Raw genomic sequence first — 15,154 nt, 5'->3', positions numbered from 1 at the left:
CCCCCTGGCTAGCAGCATTATTAACAAGTTCCTGCACTTCCTGCTGCTTATTCCCACCAGGCCTCTTTGCTGCAGCAGATACTGTTCATAGCACAGCGTGCTGCACGTTGGGAATTGCACTGGGAAAGAAGCATCTGGCTTATCTGATTTGGGTAATGGTCTGCACATACAGCTGCATCTTTACCATGGCTTCTTCTCTCTTTCTCACTTTTACCATATCACTGTAGAATCAGAAGCATCAAAGTCAGAGATGCCTCCACACAAACTCCTGCTTTGCTGTGCTGATTCTGACACCAGCTGTGTGTTCACGTTTGCCAGCAGCTGCTGAGTTGGTGCACATCTGGGAAAGGATCCGTGAGAGCTTCCTCCTCACCCACTCCATTTCCCCAATTTCCTGTGGGCGTCTCAAAATAGTGTTTAAAAAAAATCCCAAGTGGAAGCATCTTTCTCACAGCTCTGCTAAATGCTTCATGGTGAATGGCCATTAGGGCGTACATGCTGTCATGGTGTGATCTGCAGGCAGCCAGCCCAGCAAAGAGCTTGGGATGCACTTCAGTCTGATGGTTACACTGTGCACTGAGTTTGTTTGCTGTAGTACCTCTGTGCTTATCTATAGCTTAAGAGTGTCTCAGAGTTTGATGTTCAGCTGCTGTGAACTGTGAAAGAACTTTAAACTGGTTTATCTGAGCTTTCAGTTCATCTGGGTTTTGTAGCAGTGCTGACTTGGAGGCTTTTGTGTTCAGTGAGGTATAGATTGGCCTCAAACCACTGCAGCATCCCAGCTGAGCAATAACGCCAATGGCCTTGCACACTTCAGGATGTACTGACATTGCTAGGGCTTCTCAGCTAAAAGGAATGGGATTTTTTTTGTTTGTTTGTTAAAGGAAAGGTAGGAAAGGCATTGTCCTTTAAGTGGCTTAGGATTGATTCCAGAGATGGGTGGATGGAGGGCTAGCTGGGTTATGTCCATGCACTGCCATGTTCAGCTGTAACGCCGTTTAAGCCGTTCAGCTGCTGCAGCATCGTATGGAAGTGGCATTCACAATGGACAGTGCTGATAGTAGTGGCATTATAGAGTCATTAACACTGACTTCATGGCTGAAGTGCGGAATGATCATCAGTGGTCCGTGAGCACTGGTTTTCTCATACACTCACAGTGCTACCTGACGATAAAAGGTGCCTTGACTTTTCCTAATTGTGGCCGTTGTTCTGACTGTGGTGCTTTTTGTGGGTTCTAGAGCAAAAAAGGGAAAGCATTTTAAAAAGGAGAGTATGATGCTGTTGGAACTGATGATAGGACTACATTTCATAGTGGTGCAGTGTTCCTATCAACTGTATTGAAGTTATAAGTGAACTTCAGAAACAGTAGAAGCAGTTGATTAGTAAGCATGCTGAAGTGATTACAGGTTTTAAAAATTGAATTTTGGAATTGGACATGTGTATGGATTACATCTATGTTATACCTGTTGTGTACTAAGCAACGTTAACGTACTCTGGCTTCTGAAAGAGGACATTGATTGTGAATAAAGTAGTCTCCTAGAATGTTCACGTGTGGATTATAGTATTCTGTAGTTGAACAGAACACAGACTTAAGGAAAGGCTTTGTAGTTGCCTTAGGTATAGCTGAAAAAGTTGGTTAGACTGAAGTCCCCATGCTGTTGTTACCATAGGTTGGATTTGGAGGTGATCCAATTTGTGTATGGCTCTGGATTTATTCTGAAAAGGATTTCACAGTGGTTCTGTGGAAAGCAGGGGAGGTTCAGTTGAAAAACAAAAGTTTAAAAAAAAAAGGAGTAGATTAAAGAAATACTTCTGTTTCACTGTAGCAGGAAGTGTCAACCTCTCCAACACGTGAACTGTTAAGAAGTCCAGGGGTGGTTGTTGTATTGCTAAGCTACCTGGAGGGAAAACCTTTTGCTGAATGAGATGGTTGAAGTCTGTAGTGTGACTGGACTCCTGTGTCACTTGGTTTCATGGCTGTAGTGGGGATAAGGAGCAGAACTGATTTGAGGAAACTGTTACACAGGCTGAAAAATTTTACATGCAAGGTCTGTTCATTATTTTAAAAACTGTATCTAAAAACTACCCTGAAAGTGTGCTTGCATGTGGCCTCACTGCTTTTTTGAACAGTTGCTTTGTGTCCTTGTTCAGATGAGAACTGTTCTGGGTTGCTGTGGGCTTTGCCAGTGTGAGGGTGTTTTTATAGATGTCTGTTTGTGATCCCTTCTTACCAATTAGGTGCTTTTTAAATGAAAATGACATCATGACTTGGCCAAGAAAATATGGGGAAAGTTATAGAAAACTTCTTTGAGCCATAGTCTGTGATTTAAGGTTTTCATCTTTAATTAAAATGAAAACTGTTCTGTGTACTGTGTACAAAGATGCTCGATCACAGCACTGTTGAGCTTAAAGGTTTTTGAATGACCGCTTCAGTCTCTGCTCTCTGTTGCCATCTTGGGGTGAGGACTGACATTCTTGGAGGTTGCAGGATGGATGAGAAGAGCAACGCTTCAAATGCATTCAGTAACGTTTTTTAAAGTACTGTGGGGTTGTTTTTTTGTTTGTTTGCTTTTATATTCAAGATACACTTCACTTAACTATTTTTCATTATAACTGAGGAGTAGAAACAATTTTGGTTTTGTCAGGGTTGTTAGGCAGTGTACTAAAGGAGTACCTGTTTGGAGCTTCCTGAAGAGTAGAACAAATATAGATGCATAGTGATACTGAAACTTATTTCTCTCCTTCTTATTGGCAGGTTTTCTTCACCAGTGGAGTGTGAAATAGAAACTGAAGCAAGATGAGTGAGCTGGAACAGTTACGGCAGGAGGCAGAGCAGCTGCGAAATCAGATCAGAGTAAGAATTGCTAATTCCTTATTTTTCATGGTGAAGTTCCTCCTTTTAAAGGAGTAAAGTATCAAGATTGTATCTATTACTGAGCAAATCCTTGCCTGCAACTTGGCCAATCGTACAAATACTGGACAGATTGCTAATATCTCCCTTTAAGAAAAGTTGCTTCATCTAGTTAAGATCACATTCAGAAACCATTTTATGGTGTTGAACACCTTAAAGTGTTTCAGCTAATCTAAACAATTAAACTTGTGTAAAGTCCAGTGTATTTCTTCCTGTGGATGAAGTAAGCCCTGTGCTAGGGGATTTGCTGCTCTGGTATTTTAAACCCCTCCTGATTCCAGACATCAACATTTTATAAATATTTCTACAGTTCAGACACTTTAAAAATAAGTTGAGATGACTTAATCCACTCTGAAGCTTGCTTTCTGGGAGGAAGGCTATAAAGGGTGGTTATAGTAAACACTCTGAAAATCATTTAAGTTGTATATCAAACAACTCTTGAGCAAGATGTTAAAGAATGTTAAGATCCTGGTCTGAATGTATGAATTCAGTTCCAAAATGTGTAAGTAAATACTTCTGTTCCTTCTCTCAAAGATGACATTGTCATTAGCACATAGGTGGAACACTTCCTGGGGCAGGGGGGCACAAATTGATGGTAAAGGGGGGCCATCCACCTGTGTTAGATGCCTGCCCCAGTAGTTGCAGAACTTGAGCCTTATTTGTAGAAATTACAGGGAATTGGGAAGGGTCGTGTAGTGGAAATACTGAGTCACAGCCTGAAGCAGTGATTGAGCACCTGATGGAAAGGCAGGGCCAACCCAGGGGAGCTCGGGTGGATGCAGTGCAGCTGCATGACCAGAAGGGGTAGAGCCAGGATCCATCCCTTCCCAGACCTCATGTAAGGGTTGGCAGTGGAGGCAGAGGTATCTTAGTTGATGTCCCTGTCTATCTGAGGACTTCCAAAGGTAAGCAGCTTTTTTCCTTCATTTCTGTGTCCGTGGCTGCCACATTTGGGCCTGTTCTCATTTGCTGCAGCCGAAGACTTTGCCACTCTGCTATTACTGCTGTACTTTCAATCACAGTAGCATTCTTATGGCTGATCCTTCAGTGTTGCTGTTACTAGAAACCCTACAGCACAAATTGAAACAAATTGAAATAAAACTATTTAAATCTAAGACAATTATCTTAAGCTACTCAGAAGTGGTTGCTGATTGAATGCCTGTATTTGTTTTCCAGTGGCTGGAGACTGAGTCTGTTTGAGGTGTCTAATTTCTCTTACTGTGCAAACAGAAATAAAACCTGTTTTTTGAGTAGGGTTGAATAATGTGCAGAATGTAAGCATAATGTAAAGGGAGAAGCCAGAGAATCTGTATGAAGGCCTGAACGTCATGCATTCTATAAAATGAATGAGTGTTCATAGAGTATTTTTTTTCCTTTAGCATGAAGCGTATCAGCAGCTTAAGTTTCTGCAAGCCTGCTATCTGTCCTGCTCCCCATGTCCTGCTTCTTGTGCCTGTTGTTGTCACACCTGTGGCAAGAGAAGTGAATGCAAGACTTGCTATTTATGTGTAGCATGTGGTTGTTACTTCAGCTGGATAGTTCCTTTCCTGGGTGCTCAGTGCCTGCTGAGTGAGCACAGGGAAAGGGGCTGGCTTCAAATGCTTTTTAATCACCTAATTTGTAGAAAGAGAGACTTAAGGAGAGCTGTGCTCAAGCAACCTTTAAGTCCTACTTCTCCTGCTCCTCAGCTTGATGCTCAGTTTTGCATTTTGGATTCAATTGTTGTGTTCTCTTGTTTCAGGATGCAAGGAAAGCATGTAGCGACACAACTCTTGCTCAGGTATGTTCCTGATTCTCTTCCTTTGTATTTAAGCAAACCCTGCAGTTTATGACTAACATGTTTCTGTTTGGTAACTGGAGGAACAGCAAAACAAGCATGTGGGAATGTACCATGTGCTTATATAATTACTTTGGAATTGTAGGTGAATGAAGTTAAACAGTTAAAAAGACAATTGTTTATTTTTACCTTCATGCCTAACCTAACAAACAGCCACACCAAAAAATCCCAACCAACCAAAAAAATCCATCATCTCAGTATGGTCTGATTCCAACAATAGAGTGTGTCAACTGTACTTACTCTGTTTGGAAGGATTTGGATCAGTGTCTTTTAGATGTGCTTTGGGAACAAAAATACTTGGCGTTTAGATTTTGCCATGCCTGAAAAAGTAACAATGCAGTAAATGTTAAAGGATTTAATTCCCTTTGTTTTAATAGAGAACTTTCAGATTTGGTAACCTGAAGTAGTCTCAGTATGATGTAGTGATATCTTCAGAAGCTTTTTGAAGCTCTGCTTATAGTGGTTATGTTGTTATTCTCTTGTAAAACTTCTTTTCCCCAGCGTTGCATGGTTTTGACACTGATAATCCATTTTTTTCTTTTCTATTGCATGCCAAGATAGCTTTTATTAATCAGAATTCAAATGTGTTTAGTTATCATTATATTAAAAATAGTCCTCAGTATCTCAAGGGTTTTTATTTATTTTTAGATCACAACAAGTCTGGACTCAGTGGGTCGAATTCAAATGCGAACGAGGCGTACGCTTAGAGGTCACTTAGCCAAAATTTATGCTATGCACTGGGGATCTGACTCAAGGTTTGTATAATTGGTCTTTAAACCTGCAACTTGAAGGTTAGGAATGAGGTGGTCAGCAGCATCAAGCTTTGTGAGGCGTGTGGTACAGTCTTGGTGTCCTCAGAGGAGACCATGAACCATGACTAGGATTTTCATTTCTTCAGCCATAGTTTGTTCCTGTGAATTCAGGGAGGACTGTATAGTAATGAGAGAAGCACTGGGTGAAAGGAGAGGTGCTTTCTACTACCACAGGCATTTTGCTTTTTTCTTCTTTTAGTTTTAACAAAGCTCTTAGACTCTAAGGAGAAGGGTTTGTGGTGAGGTGTACTCCTAGGATGATGGAGGTTGTATTTTCCAAGATTTGGAGTAATTATGTAACTCCTATGATAACAGATTTTTGAGACTTTAAGAGCAAACTTCATTTCATTGAAAAAGGATCTTCATGTGTATAGCAAAGAAAAGTTACAGGGCTTCTAGGAGGGAGTTCTGTCACTCTGCCTTAGAGCAATTGATGGTCAAATGTTCATAGAGCTTTGTGTTCTGCTCTCCCTTGTATGCATTTCTTACACCCAGTTATTATATTTTTGTATAACTGTAGTGTTTTTTTTTAAGAAGCATGAAACATGTTTTCTCTTTTGTCCATTGTAATCATGAGCCCTTTTGGATGCAGAGATTTGTTCTGTGGTGTAACATACAGCTCTTTGCAGATTTTCCAACAAATGTTGCACTTAATTAAAAAACAATGGCAATAGTGAAAGTCTTTCTGATTCACTTGGAAACCATGCGTGGTGTGTGACTATTTTGAGAGGTTTTTAATACTAACTTGTTTCACTCTGTGTTTGTATTTAGGCTACTAGTCAGTGCTTCACAAGATGGAAAATTAATTATCTGGGATAGTTATACAACAAATAAGGTATTTATAATTTGTATCAATAACTCATGCATAATTTGTGTGTTTGCAAGTCAAAAATGAAATGAAGCAGTTAGAAGGATGTTTCTTTGTAACCTTCACACCTGGTTGTTTAGTGGAGATGTACTGTAGGCTGTGTTCAAAAGTAATAGGTGATACATAATGGCTTTCCTCCAGTTTGCTAGCGCTGTAGCTTTTGGCTGTTCTTACCTGCCTCTGTGATGAGGTTTATTTAACTGATCTGGCTTTAAATTATAGAAATGGGCAACCTCAGGATTTAATGCTTTGTCTGTGAGGTCAGATGGGGTGGGGGTGGAGAAGAAGGTGTTACAGGAGAGAAACTAAGGCAGGGTGTGGGGCAATGCTTTGTTGCTATAAACTGTCCAATTTCCATGGGTACAGCCGTTCTGTTCTGTAACCTGTCACTCAGAAACAGAAGAACTGTACGAAGAAGTCTCACCAGAACAAACAAATGTGTAGATGTTTAAGTTAAGAATACTTTACCATTAAGTAATGTTGTGCAGGAGTTCTGTATATACGCTCAGGAGACATAGTGGTATTTTTTTATCCTGATATGTACACGAACATAGATTGCAGTACATTCTAAAACAGAACAAAATTTATGATGTGCAGTCTGTTTGCCATGTTTAATCTGCTGTAATCCAAGAATTGTTATGAACGACTGCAGTAAAACATGAAAGCAAAGGTGTGATGCAGCACTGATGAGCTCTGTCTTCCTGAAGATGCATGCCATTCCTCTGAGATCCTCCTGGGTGATGACTTGTGCGTACGCACCGTCTGGCAACTACGTGGCCTGTGGTGGACTGGACAACATCTGTTCCATATACAACTTAAAAACCAGGGAGGGCAACGTCAGAGTGAGCCGAGAGCTGCCAGGGCACACAGGTCAGCCATACACTCGTGTCAGCTTCAGTTTTCTGTTTTTGTGTTTTACTGCATCAAATGGAACAGTCTCGCTTTGAGGTGTATTGTGAACTGTGAAATAGTTTTGCTGGCTTACAAAATAGCTGTGAGAGATTTAGTAACTGCTCTTGGATGGTAACCTTCAGTTTCAACTCTCACATCTGACGCTTTTGTAACTGTTTTGTTTTTAGGATACTTGTCCTGTTGTCGCTTTTTGGATGACAACCAAATTGTCACTAGCTCAGGAGACACCACTTGGTAAGTTTTTTTGTCTATATTAATGTTCTTTTTTTCCTGCCCAGTGCGTCAGTGTTAAATAAAACTGAAGCTCTCAGTAACCAACTACAGGGTGTTAACGCTGTCGCTTTCTCTGCAGCGCTCTGTGGGATATTGAAACTGGTCAGCAGACCACCACGTTCACTGGGCATACCGGCGATGTAATGAGTCTCTCTCTAAGTCCAGATATGAGGACTTTTGTTTCGGGTGCCTGCGATGCCTCCTCGAAGCTCTGGGATATTCGGGATGGGATGTGCAGGCAGTCGTTCACAGGGCACGTGTCAGATATTAACGCCGTTTGTGTAAGTGAACGTTTGTACTTCTGCATGGGAAGAAGGCAGGAGAATACAGCAGTAGGTGCATGGATTTAATCTGTAGTCTGTCGAGTTACCTTGATTTAAAGTCAGTGACTTCGGGTGGAGACTGAGTTATGTAGAATGAAGATTGCCAAATAACCTGTGATCCAGAGTGTAACTGAATTATTACCATTATGTGTGATGCATTGAAGTGGTTTTGGAATAGTTTAAGCAACGTTCTTGTTCAGCCACTGAGACTGTGCTTTTTTAAGAAGCAAAGAAAAGAGCATGGGAACTTTTTGCAGTATGACAGTGTTAAAACTGAAATTGTAGATAAATACAATATGCTGAGAGGGAGCAGAATAGCCAAGCATCCTCAACTTAAGCCTTTTTGTTAAATAAAAGCGTATGCGGTACTTTCTGTTGGGGAAAAAGAAGCTGGAAATGTGCTGGAAGGCAAAGTTAAGAACCAGTGCTTACGTTGAACGTTGATCCTCAGAATAATTTTGTAATATTTATAAACTGGATTATATTTCCTCTCTGTCATAATAACACTATGTTCAGATCTGCAAGATACAAGCTCTGATAAATAGGGAATGAAATCTAAGCTGCATCTGTTCTTGATAAACATGAAAAATTATTAAGGCTGAGAAAATACCAGAGGCATGACCTGTACAAAAATGCAGTTCCTATACTTAGACCTGAATCCTGAGATGTGCTGAGCTCTTTTCATTCCAATTTCAATCAGTATGGCTGTTGTAAGACAGGCTTTGATTTGGAGTAGATTTTGGCAATTGAAATTGCTTGTTTGCAATCTTCTGTCTTGGCTGAGCTAACCTGGCTGACCATCTTAAGAGGGAACATAGTGTGCACTTCACATAGGTCTTCTTGGCCCTCAGAGAGGGCAGAAATACATTTTGCTTCATTTCACAGGAGTTAGTTATATCCCTTTTGATGCCTGCTGAACTGCATGCAGGAACTTGTCTGAGTAAAAGTGCAGTAATTCAAGTGTTACCAGTACTGTTCCAGAAGTGTTTAATCGCAAAGCTGTGCGGGTAGCAGAGTTTGCTGACAAACTATTTTTGTTCAGGACATCATTCTGTCTTTGCCTGGTCACCCTGAGCATATCACATGGTGATGTTTTGGAAATAACGCATGAGAAATGTGTTTTTCTGATGTCAAACTTCTGTCTCTTAATTAAAACTTCCAGTTTTTCCCCAATGGACACGCATTTGCCACTGGATCTGATGATGCCACTTGCCGACTCTTTGACCTGCGTGCAGATCAGGAATTAATGATGTATTCACATGACAATATCATCTGTGGAATCACTTCTGTAGCCTTCTCAAAAAGTGGTCGCCTTTTGCTAGCAGGTTATGATGATTTCAACTGCAATGTGTGGGATACTCTGAAAGGAGAGAGGGCAGGTAAGTGCGTGTAACTGCAGCGAGCGGTGGTGGATATTGCAAATCTGTGCAGGGCTGGTTCATTGTCAGTGCTGATGTGATGAACTCTGCTTGCTTCCTGTTGGCACTGCTCTCTTGGAATGATACCATTTCATTTGGTTGTATCTTCCAGTTGTTACAGTGCGTTGGCCATCTTCTATCTCTGCTGAAAGATAGCTCTAAAGGTTAAGGAACAGCCACCAAAGTTGCATTATATGGATGGAAAGTTTATCTTGCTGAAACGTACAGAACTAGGCAATACAAAATGTTGCATTTGCATTGGTTCTGGCACCTATCACAAGTAGTAATGCTTCTGACAAGTAGCTCTCTCTGGTATTATCAAAGATATCACATTTGATTTTGAAACTGACTTGATGGCCAACGTTGTGGATGGCATTGCTGAAAACATGGGACAAAACAGTGCAGAGCGTGGCAAGGGATGAGGAGGCCTGTGGGGCAAGAAGATGGAAAAGTTTTAGAGTAGAGGAAATAAATGGAGGCAGAAACGTGTTTGTTTGTGTGCACGTATTGTTAGTAGCTTCACTGTTCTTTTTCCTGATATGGCTGTTGTGATGTGCAGTTCCTGAAGCTAAAGAAAACGGAGGGTGCTTAGACCTCTTGTTATGCATTTATCAGCCTGTTTGAAGACTTAATCTGGGAGGGCAGAGTAGCAGCTGAAGTCCTTGCTCCATCCTGTAAACATTAACATTCAGTTGTTCTTTTCCAGGTGTCCTTGCTGGCCATGACAACCGTGTCAGCTGTTTAGGTGTTACTGATGATGGCATGGCTGTAGCTACAGGGTCTTGGGACAGTTTTCTCAGAATCTGGAATTAACTGGGAGCCAAACATGTACATTCTCCACTTGAGACCTGGAGAGATCAATGCTGCAGCCTATAGCTGTGAAATAACATTTCTACCTTGTATTTGCAGGTGAAGTTTTTCTATTCACTGATTATTACACAAAAAGGCTTTCTGTAAACTAGAAAAAAAATCAAGTGAAGAAACAGGGGAGGGGGGAAGAAATCACTGACTTTTTAAAAGGGGCCAGCACACATAATCATGGTGACCGACAAACTAAGAGCCAGTCTTTTTGTTTTTGATGGTTTGGTTAGATTGTCTTTGAAGGGTTTTTGCTTGTGCTCAGTCTGCTAATCCTGTACTTTTATTTGTACATAACAGAATATACACGTTATAGCAGCCAATCATGTAACATTTGTCTGTATGTAAAGAAATATGTTTGCATTTTTTTAAGGAACTACATTTATAGCTTTGCTTTAACCTGAGGTGTCACTTCTGAGTTTTGTAGTGGATGAACTATAATTGCTGTTTTAAATGTTTTTGTGAATTTACTGTAGATAAAGTGAAGCCAATGGTATGTATGTTTTTATAATGGAAGGCATTTGAATTTATTATTTTTTTTTTTTAGAGGCCCTGGAGACTCCCAGTTAATACCTACTGCCTTACTCACTCACTTCTTGACCTGCTTGCCTATTTTTAATCGTGGGGGTTCTTCCTTAAGCCAGTGGTTCCTGGTTCATCCATTGGCAGTGGCAGCCTCCAGACACCAAGGAGTTAATGCCAGGCAGAGTTGCAACAACAGAGGGAAAAAAAAGTCCAGTTCAGAAGTATTAGCCTCCTTACTGCGGCTTTCCGCATCTGCTATTCCACCCAGCCTTGGGTATGGAAACCAGGTGACCTGCACTGCTGTTGTTAAGTGGCTGAGTGCTTTTCTTTTTGACAGTTCAGCTCTAAATGAGACAGTTTGGCCTGTCACAAACTCTAACAGCGATTTGGCGTGATACTCTGTGCAGAAAGCAGTGTGCTTGCAGAGCTTGCTCAGTCACCCCAACAAACGGGAATTCAAGAGAACTTTGCTTAGAATCTTAAAGATTTAAATGTGCAGTTAATCACCTGTAATTCCCCTCCAAACTGGGGGTTTGCCAAAGCATACCACAACCAAAAGTGCTTGTTGTCAGTTACGTGCAGTGTGAGTTATGAAAGGAATTGTGTAACTTACAGTGAACCAAATAACCTTACTTACTTGTGTGGCCCTTTAAAACTTTGTGCTATGAAGTTAGCGACTTGCTTGTTCTCCTGTGGTCACAGGTCTGTGCCATAGTGGCTCATTAGATGCTAATTGTTCTGCAGTTCTCACACTGTAAATAGCCATCTCCTCTTCCTGATTTATTCAGATGTTGGTGGCAGCTGCTTATAAGTGACAGGTTCTGATCAACTATGGTTGAGTGTAGGTAGAAGAAAATCAAGTGAGTGATGCCCATCTGAAACTACCCAGGAGGACTGCTTAACTTCTTGGTGCCTGGCAGCATGCTTGTGCCTGCAGTGGATGTTCCCTTGGCAATCTCAAAGCCTGTGGCATTTGTAGAAAGGGGAAATCAAGTCTATTGGCTTTTCTGAAGTGACTTGTCTTAAATAGATGTGAATTTTAAATTACCAGGTTGGAAGATAACGTTCATCCGCCCTCAGCTGAAGTTATGGGGAGTCTGGGTATCGGTGGGTCAGGTACCAAATCTAAGTGCCCAATATTTTGTAGTACGCCAAAACAGAGATGGCTCTTTGTCAAGTTTATGATATTTGTAATCCTAAATTTCCGCACTTCCAAACTGTGCCTGTAAACTTGCCATGTCTGAGTGGCAAAGGTGCCAATAAATGTACCAGTCACAGCAAATTCACTTCAAGAAAACAAAGCAGCACATCTCGTGCTGCAGGAGCGTACATTTGCCAACAGCAGATTGTGGTGTAGGACCAAAATCACACAATGTCACAGGAACTCCTCAGCATTTTGCTTTTCGATCTGCATTTACAGAACTATTAAGGAATACTTGTTACTCTTTAAGTGAGCGTGTTGAGAGCTCTCAGATTTGGTTCAATTTTTAGTGGTGCACTTAACTTTTTTTTTTTTTAACTCACAGCTGCCTTGAGTGAATTTGTTACTATAGAATTTTAAGAAAATATTCTTTTTCTAAAAAGTTTTTTTCCATAGAGATGTGTTTTGAACCAATTTCTTAGCCAACGCTGTTGCGAAGACAGATGCCATTTTTACATTCTGGTGTTCAAGCTGGTTTCTACTTGTGAAGCTCCAAAAACAACTTTACAAATGTATATAACTTTTCTTAAAAGTTTGGGTAGACTGTAAGCATGGTAATGGCTCTGGTACAGGTATTACTGCAAATAACTTCACTATCATTGGTTGATGAGCAGTTGTTGGATTCAGCTGCTAGTAAGGAATGCCAACTACTTGCCTGTGAGGTTTCCAAAAGCATCATTAAAATACCTGCCTGTTTTTGCTGTTTGGTTAACTGGTTCTTCTAGTGCTGCAGGTCCCATGGTGGCTCCTTCTGTGGTGGTGCACAAGGAAAGGTGGAAGGAGCCTCAGCACAACTGGAAAAAGTATCTGATGTGTCTTGGGAACTTGTAGAAAGCTTGTGATAGATCCTGCCAAGGTGATGTTTGCTGTTTAATTACTGTCCTGTATTATCTAATGAGAAAAAAAAAAGCCTACAGCCTTGATGTAATGCATTGCTGCTGTTGTATGAGGCCAAATCATGAAGTTTCTTTCTCTTATGGCTATCAGTGGTGAGCTCACTCACGAGAATGGATGTGGTTTAATGGCTAAATGCTCAAACTCTCTCCAATATGAGGAAGTTAAGAAAATGAGCCTTTGTAGGTTTTACTTACAAGATTTAATTCCCAGCTTTGAGAATGGTCTGTGCCTCTGTGCCTCTGCTATGGCGTAGGCACACGTGTGCAGCTCATGCAATTTCTAACTGCTCCATGGCAGCAAACTGGGTGTACAGCAGATTTTGCAGCCCCAGTGGGTACATCTTAAACTGTAGAAGTTTGCTGCCATCATGGTCTGAATTTCAAATACCTTGTGTAATTACAGAAATGTAGTAACTGAGACCATTGTGCCAAAACCATTGGTGGCAAAGTAACTCATTCCCAGCCTCTCTTCTAAAATCCTATTGGTTATAGCTTGGAAAGTGGAACGTGGAACTCAGTGCTTTGCGTAGCAAGATTTATTTCATTCAGGTACAGTTGTTGGGTAGTTTTTGGGTTTTTTTGTCAGCATTTTCCAGTGTTGATTTAATACTGCAATACAGGATGCTGATCAGGCCAGGCAAGCACCCAAGCTGGGCTTGTTCTTGTGTAGATTCAGACATCGATTTATTGGTGGGGATCTTGATTGAGATTCTGGAAACCACAGAAGCTTCTCACTGTATACTCACTGAGTACTGCAATGTTGGCCTGTTTTCATCTGTCTCCAGACCTTTTTTCTTCCAACCATCAGCACCATCTGCCTTGCAAAGCTGCAGCTGCCTGGCAGTGTTTGGCAGAACTGACAGGTTTGAGCATTGACACCGATCTGCGTTACTGAAGCGGAACGTGGATTGATGGGCTGCCCCCAGTCTGGGAGAGGGCCTGACCTGGACTGTCCAAAGCTGAATGGATGTAACAGCTGGTCCTGGCGTGCTTACTGTTGTGCATGGGTTGGAAATAGTTAACTCTTCAGTTTGTGTCCCACAATGAAGTTGGCGTTACTTTAAGGTAGAATGAAACCATTGTGAAAACATTCCAAGCGTGCTTAGTCTTTCCTCTTTGAGGACAGTCACCTCCACTAGGTTTAGTGCTGTGCTTTAAGATGTTGGTGAGAATAAGTATTGGCTAATTCAAATAGTTGGTATAAATGGTTGTGTAGCAGAATGACTGATTTTTGAGATAGCATTTCCTGTAAAAGTAATTAAGCATGGGTTGATGGTGCACTTTGTATACAGTAATCTGGCATGCATGCTGGTAAACTACTTCCTACACTTCAGAGGCACCACAAGCCTTTTTATCCAATTGCTGGTTATGTAAAATACATGCAGAATGTTAATGCAGTGTTGTTATGGTAAATGTGTGAACAGTGTTACTAATTGATATAACTGATAACAGATTACATGTGCCTGACATTCTTATACCACACAGTATGTTTAGGTTTTAACTAATATGGACTTCAGTGGAATAGTCTTAGATATTTCAAGCCTTTGTTTTACTTACACAATGGTGCTCTATTTGTGTTTTTTCTTTTTTTCCTTTTCTTTCTTTTTTTTTAAAGAAGAAAAAAATAAAAGCATCTGAACACTTGTAGTACATATTACATCCAAAGGAGTCCAAAACAAAACTGCTTCTAACCATCTCGGTTTTAATTTGCCTTCAGTTTCTGGCATTTCTCATCAGCTCGGTTCCTTCTGTCACTTGTTGCTGACTACTTTGGATAACTGCAGTCATGTTACCAATTATGAAGTGATTCTGCACTGCCTTTGGATCGTGTATGTATACAGAAACAGTCTTAAAGCTTTTATTTAAGCTATTGAAAAAACCAGGGACTTGTGCCATTTGTTCTTTAACAGTGCTGTTGTAAAAAGACTTCCCTGTGAAAAAAGATCACTTGCTATGAACTCTGTTTATAGCTTTTTTTTTTCCCCCTCACAATGGATCTTTTCTTTGTATTTGTACAGTGGCTCAGTGAAAGATGTTGCCATGAGTTGATATTGTAACCAATAAACAAGTGCTTTTAACCAGAGGGTGCCCTGTGTGGATGCTCCTTTCCAACTCCGCTTCATAGACCCCTGCCCTGCAGCTGGAGGCTCTTTCCCTGAGCTCCATGGAGGCAGATCAGCAGGAGGCACTCTGGATGTTGCTGCTTCTGCTGTTAAACAGCAGAATTGTTATTCTTTCTTCTAACCCAAAATCGCTTTTTGGAGGCTAAATGAACTCACCAGGACCTGGTCAGGCTGCACTGAAGAGAGCAGGAAGTTTG

At 41.0% G+C, this 15,154-nt stretch overlaps 1 protein-coding gene across 1 annotated transcript in view; it reads left to right on the top strand.

Annotated features, from left to right (window-relative positions):
• Window positions 1–14,917, top strand: part of GNB4 (G protein subunit beta 4) — a 27,220-nt gene extending 12,303 nt beyond the window's left edge. The window contains exons 2-10 of the mRNA XM_042821181.1: window positions 2,756–2,854; window positions 4,653–4,691; window positions 5,397–5,503; window positions 6,332–6,395; window positions 7,136–7,298; window positions 7,508–7,574; window positions 7,693–7,894; window positions 9,099–9,315; window positions 10,061–14,917. Coding sequence (XP_042677115.1) covers window positions 2,798–2,854; window positions 4,653–4,691; window positions 5,397–5,503; window positions 6,332–6,395; window positions 7,136–7,298; window positions 7,508–7,574; window positions 7,693–7,894; window positions 9,099–9,315; window positions 10,061–10,167 — 1,023 coding nt within the window. The 5' untranslated portion in view covers window positions 2,756–2,797 and the 3' untranslated portion in view covers window positions 10,168–14,917. The remainder of the gene's footprint in view (window positions 1–2,755; window positions 2,855–4,652; window positions 4,692–5,396; window positions 5,504–6,331; window positions 6,396–7,135; window positions 7,299–7,507; window positions 7,575–7,692; window positions 7,895–9,098; window positions 9,316–10,060) is intronic.
• Window positions 14,918–15,154: the final 237 nt, after the last annotated feature.

Source organism: Centrocercus urophasianus, unplaced genomic scaffold (assembly GCF_019232065.1).
Source record: "Centrocercus urophasianus isolate 14NV4802_14NV808 unplaced genomic scaffold, USGS_Curo_1.0 seq_19, whole genome shotgun sequence".
NCBI lineage: Eukaryota > Metazoa > Chordata > Aves > Galliformes > Phasianidae > Centrocercus > Centrocercus urophasianus.
The sequence above is the reverse complement of the archived record's forward strand: the minus strand, read 5'-3'. Positions and strand labels throughout refer to the sequence as shown.